The 5845-nt window shown below is 37.4% G+C and overlaps 1 protein-coding gene across 1 annotated transcript; it reads left to right on the top strand.

The window, feature by feature from the left end:
• Window positions 1–3048: 3048 nt before the first annotated feature.
• LOC104944618 (microtubule-associated protein RP/EB family member 1-like) lies at window positions 3049–5488 on the top strand. Its single transcript, XM_010770185.1, has 3 exons — window positions 3049–3134; window positions 3897–3964; window positions 4221–5488. The coding sequence occupies exons 2-3, from the start codon at window positions 3918–3920 to the stop codon at window positions 4966–4968; spliced, it is 795 nt and encodes a 264-aa protein (XP_010768487.1). The 5' UTR covers window positions 3049–3134; window positions 3897–3917; the 3' UTR covers window positions 4969–5488.
• The last annotated feature ends 357 nt before the right edge of the window (window positions 5489–5845 follow it).

Raw genomic sequence — 5845 nt, 5'->3', positions numbered from 1 at the left:
GAGCATAACATATACTAACCAGAGACATTAACTAGAGACATTAACCAGAAACTACTAGAAACATTAACTAGAGACATATAACTACGACATAACTAGAAACATTAACTAGAGACATTAACTAGAAACATTAACTAGAGACACTAACTAGATATACTAACCAGAGACATTAACCAGAGACACTAACTAGAAACATTAACTAGATACTAACTAGATACATTAACTAGAGACATTAACTAGATATACTAACCAGAGACATTAACTAGAGACATTAACTAGAACATTAACTAGATATACTAACCAGGACATTAACTAGAGACTTCTAGACACTAACTAGAACATTATGTCTAAACCAGAGACATTAACCAGAGACACTAACTAGAACATTAACAGAGACATAACCAGAGACATAACTAGAACATTAACTAGAGACATAACTAGAAACATAATAACCGAGCATTCAATTATTAATAATAACAGATATACTAACCAGAGACATTAACTAGATATACTAACTAGAGACATTAACTAGAGACACTAACTAGAGACATTAACTAGAGACATTAACTAGAACATTAACTAGATATACTAACCAGAGACATTAACTAGAGACATTAACTAGAGACATTAACTAGATATACTAACCAGAGACATTAAACATTAACTAGAGACATTACTAGATATACCATTAACTAGAGACACTAACTAGATATATTAACCAGAGACACTAACTAGATATATTAACCAGAGACATTAACTAGAGACATTAACTAGATATATTAACCAGAGACACTAACTAGATATATTAACCAGAGACATTAACCAGAGACACTAACTAGAAACATTAACCAGAGACACTAACTAGATATATTAACCAGAGACATTAACCAGAGACACTAACTAGATATATTAACCAGAGACACTAACTAGATATATTAACCAGAGACATTAACTAGATATACTAACCAGAGACATTAACTAGAGACATTAACTAGAGACATTAACCAGAGACACTAACTAGATATATTAACCAGAGACATTAACTAGAGACATTAACCAGAGACATTAACTAGAGACATTAACCAGAGACATTAACTAGAGACATTAACTAGATATACTAACCAGAGACATTAACTAGAGACATTAACCAGAGACATTAACTAGATATACTAACCAGAGACATTAACTAGAGACATTAACTAGATATATTAACCAGAGACACTAACTAGATATATTAACCAGAGACATTAACTAGATATATTAACCAGAGACATTAACTAGAAACATTAACTAGAGACATTAACTAGATATACTAACCAGAGACATTAACCAGAGACACTAACTAGAAACATTAACTAGAGACATTAACTAGATATACTAACCAGAGACATTAACTAGAGACATTAACTAGAGACATTAACTAGATATACTAACCAGAGACATTAACTAGAGACATTAACTAGAGACACTAACTAGAAACATTAACTAGAGACATTAACTAGATATACTAACCAGAAACATTAACTAGAGACATTAACTAGATATACTAACCAGAGACATTAACTAGAGACATTAACTAGAAACATTAACTAGAGACACTAACTAGATATATTAACCAGAGACATTAACTAGATATATTAACTAGATATATTAACTAGAGACATTAACTAGAGACCTCCAGAAACCGTTTCTTATTCTGAGTAAATTCAAACACTGTAATGTTTGAATGTTCCTCAGTTCAGACACGTCTCGCTCTCTGGGTTTATCTGCAGATCACTTCCTCTCAGCTTTTTGTTTCATACAGTTTCATCATCCTCACATCTCCACTGTCAGAATATATATATTTAAATATTTATAAAACATATATCCAGCCTGCAGACGGAAAAATAAATCATAATAAAACAAAATAATAATAATAACATTCTAAAGTGTTGTTTGTTATACATTGTTTGGTGATATATTGGTTTGTAATTTAGAGTTTTTTATGTATTACTTGTTCATATTCTTTTATGTCATGTTATCAAATTATTAATTTGATGTTTTTATTACAGGTTATCTGTCTGACTTTGATTTTATATCAATACATGTTTTTATTATTTATTATGGTTTATGTTTCGGGCCTGTAGTTTGTCATATATTTGTTATTATTTATTTCATATTTATTGTATCTATGTATTCCAGGTTATGGTATCGGCCTGTTGTTATTTATATATAATATATATGTTTATGATGTATTCCAGGTTATGGTATCAGCGTGTTGTTATTTATATATAATATATATGTTTATGATGTATTCCAGGTTATGGTATCGGCCTGCCGCAGAACTCGCCCTTGACGTCCAATATTTCCGACGTGATCAGCAGATACAAGTCTGAGGGTTTTATGGATCTTCTGCACGATAAATGGTACAAAGTGGTTCCCTGTGGAAACCGCGTGTTCGCCGTCACCGAGGTCAGTGTGGAGGAAACTCTTTAGAGAAACTGATCAAAGTAATAAAGTATCCAAGTGAAATGCAGGAACAGAGCAGCTTCATCCTCAGAGGAGAAGCAGGTTCTGCTTTCAGTCTCTCTGTGTGTTCATGAGAGCACACAGCTGCCCCTCCATCCCATCATTAAACCCTAAACCATCAAACCCCCCCCCCATCCTTAACCATTTGCAAATCCACCTTTTACTTCCTTTGCCCTCCTGAAATGTAAATCCTTAACATATGTCTCTGTTAAACACATACAAGACTGAAAATACAATTTAACATTGTAAAAGGCAATCAGAGTATAAGACTATCTGTTGTTAATTTTGTAATTCAACATGTATATTTTCTACTTTCTTGTTTATTTCTAGTCTTTTGAATTTGTATTGTACAATGCCATGTATTTTATGCTGCTGCAACACAAACATTTCCCAAATTGGGATCAATTAAGTTCTATCTTATCTTATTATATTAAATATATGATACTCACGTGTTCCCCCCTCAGACGCTTCAGATGGGCATCAGCCACTTCTCGGGCCTCTTCCTGATGCTGTGCGTCGGGGTGGGGGGGGCGCTGCTCACGCTGGTCGGGGAACATGGGTTCTACCAGCTGGTTCTGCCTCACATCCGGCGCCGGCAGAACCTCAAGTACTGGCTGCACACCTCACAGGTAACTCAGATAAATACTGATTCAGAATCATCACTGATTTATAATGGCTACTGATTCAGAAGCCCTGTTCTGCTGCTGTTCAGGTGTATCTCACAATTACATTTTCAGATTTTCAGAAAAAAGTCAGAATTCTGAGATTTAGCTCAATAACTCAGAATTTTGAGATTTTTTGAGATTTTTTTTTAAATGATCAGAATCTTACATTTCAAGGACTTTGACAAAAAAGTCAGAATTTTCATTAAGGAGTCACAATGGGAAAAAAACTGCTTGAATTTTGACCAAAAAAAATCTGAATTCTGAAATGTTACTTAAAAGTCAGAATGTTGAAGTTCTCAGAAAGTGAGAATTTAAATTAAAAAAAAATAAAAGTGAGAATTTTCTGAAAAAAGTCAGAATTTAGAAATTATCAGAAATAAGTCAGATTTCAAGAAAAATACAGGATTTTGAGGTTTTCTGAAAAAATGTTTCAATTTCAGAAAGTAGTCACAATTCTGAGGTGTACAGTAATAAGTCAGATTTTGTGAACAATTTGAGTGATAATTTGGAGAACAAAGTCTGAATTCCGACATTTTCTGAATAAAGCTAGAATTTTAAGAAAAAAACTGAATTCTGAGATATAAAAAAAAAAAAGAGGGATCTCTGGGGAACACAGGGATTTGAGCCTTTGCAGCCCATTTACATGCACTGACACGTATGTGCTTCTGCTGATGAGAATCAGATCATATTAAAAAGTTATTTATGTTTTGTTTCCTGCTTTAACAGAAAATCCACCGTGCTCTGAACATGACGTATGAAGACGTGAAGCGTCAGCGTGCAGAGAAAGAGAAGAGGTTCGTTATTATATTATTGATTTAAAAGGTTTTAATTTGTTTTTAAAAATGTAGTGAAGGCTTTGTCCAATCAAACAGGCAAAAGAACAAGTTATTAAATCCAAATCAGAATACCTTAGTTAACCCCACAGAGGGGACGTTTACAGTGTTAGAGCAACAGTAAAGAGACAGAAAGAAATATATAAATGTAGCTTCTACTCAGAAAGTGGTTTCTTAATAACTTAATTTTAAAAACGGCCTCTCTGTTTGTGTCCAGCTGTAACCTGGAGAAGCCCCCACCCTCACCAGGACCCCCAGGACCCCCCGGTGTTGCGACCAGGTGGAACAACGAGGACGCCGCCGCCGTTGCTAACGACGCGCGAGACTTCAAACGAGTCCACTTCCACCTGGAGACGCTCAACACGCGGCGCCTCCTCGCCCGCATGGCCGCCTCCGACGCCAAATCCAAACCTGAGGGGGAGGGGCCTGCCAAACCAAACACAGGGCCAAAATGTGGGCCAATATTTGGGCAAAAAACGGCGCCAAACACGGGGCAAAACAGCCGACTTGTTGCTAACGGAGGTCCGGCGGCGTCGCTAGCAAGTCTGGTGCTCTCCCGACAATCAGCTGCCCGGACTAATGCCCCGCCCCCTATCGTTGTAGATCCACCCCCTGTAGTTGTAGCCCCACCCCGTCCCGGCGAACTACAGGAACTTCAGGAAGAGATTGAACAGATGCGTGAAAGGCTGAGAACGGCTCTCGCTCGTCGGGCCGAAATCCAAACAACGCTGACCAACCCTGTTGCCCCGGAGACAGACAACCTCTCAACAACAACAACAACAACAACAACAGAAGCCCCACCCACAACTTCCCCGCCCACTGTGACTCCGCCCACTGTCACTATCGCCCCGGTAATGCCCCTCCCCGCCAACACGAAGTGCGTGACCACCATGACGACCCCCCCTCACAAAGTCCTGTCCAAAGTCCGGCCCTTCCAGAGCAGACTGACCAATCAGAGGAGGTGATGCTCTCTCTGCACAGGTCACATGACCCTCTGCACACGGTGGCCATTTTAAACAGCCTACATTTTTGAAAAGTTGAACCCAGATGTAAAAACTCAGACTAAAACTTAACGTATTTATTATTTAAACATCTCTAATACTTTTAGTGGGTCCATTGTCGCCCAAAAAAACAGGGGGTTGTTTAGAAGAGAAAAAAAATCTAGTGTTTTTTTTTTCGTCACAATCTCAAATAAATTACAAGTTTTTTCAATTAATTCACAACTTTAATCTCAGAGTTAATTATATAAATATCATTTTATGGCTCTGTAATGTTTACATTTTTTACCAACAATGACAATTCTGCGTACTAAAATTCAGATCTGTAGTTTAAATTGAAATTGGGTTTTTTGCTTAATGCTGCTTTTGGGAGAACTTTACGTGAAAACACAAGACGGTTTATATAAAGTAGTTTTTAAGTATTAATCTTTCTTTCTGAATGTTTATAATGACCACCGTGATGCTAAAGCAGTGGTTCTCAAACTTTTTTCTGTCAGGCCCCCCCTTTGGAGAAAAAAAAAAGTAGGGCCCCCCCAACACAAATAGCCAGGCTCCGTGGCGGCGCCAGAGATTTATTTTGGGGGTGCTGTGGGGTAGCTTGACGTTTCATAGATGGTGCTCAAACATTTAGGGTTTCCCATTAATGTACCGGGCGCTACAGTGGAATTTTCTACTGCAACACTCCCCACGCAAATACACAGTGTGACTGTTACAATGAAGGCTCGAGGCATATAGGTGTAAGCAGGGGTAAAGTGCTATTTTTATAGGTGGTGTGTGGACATCACATATGGGGCTCCGGGGGCATGCTCCCCCGGGAAGATTTATTTTTAAATATTGAAGTTAA

Source organism: Notothenia coriiceps, unplaced genomic scaffold, assembly GCF_000735185.1.
Source record: "Notothenia coriiceps isolate Sejong01 unplaced genomic scaffold, NC01 NC01_scaffold00008498, whole genome shotgun sequence".
Classification (NCBI taxonomy): Eukaryota; Metazoa; Chordata; class Actinopteri; order Perciformes; family Nototheniidae; genus Notothenia; species Notothenia coriiceps.
The sequence above is the reverse complement of the archived record's forward strand: the minus strand, read 5'-3'. Positions and strand labels throughout refer to the sequence as shown.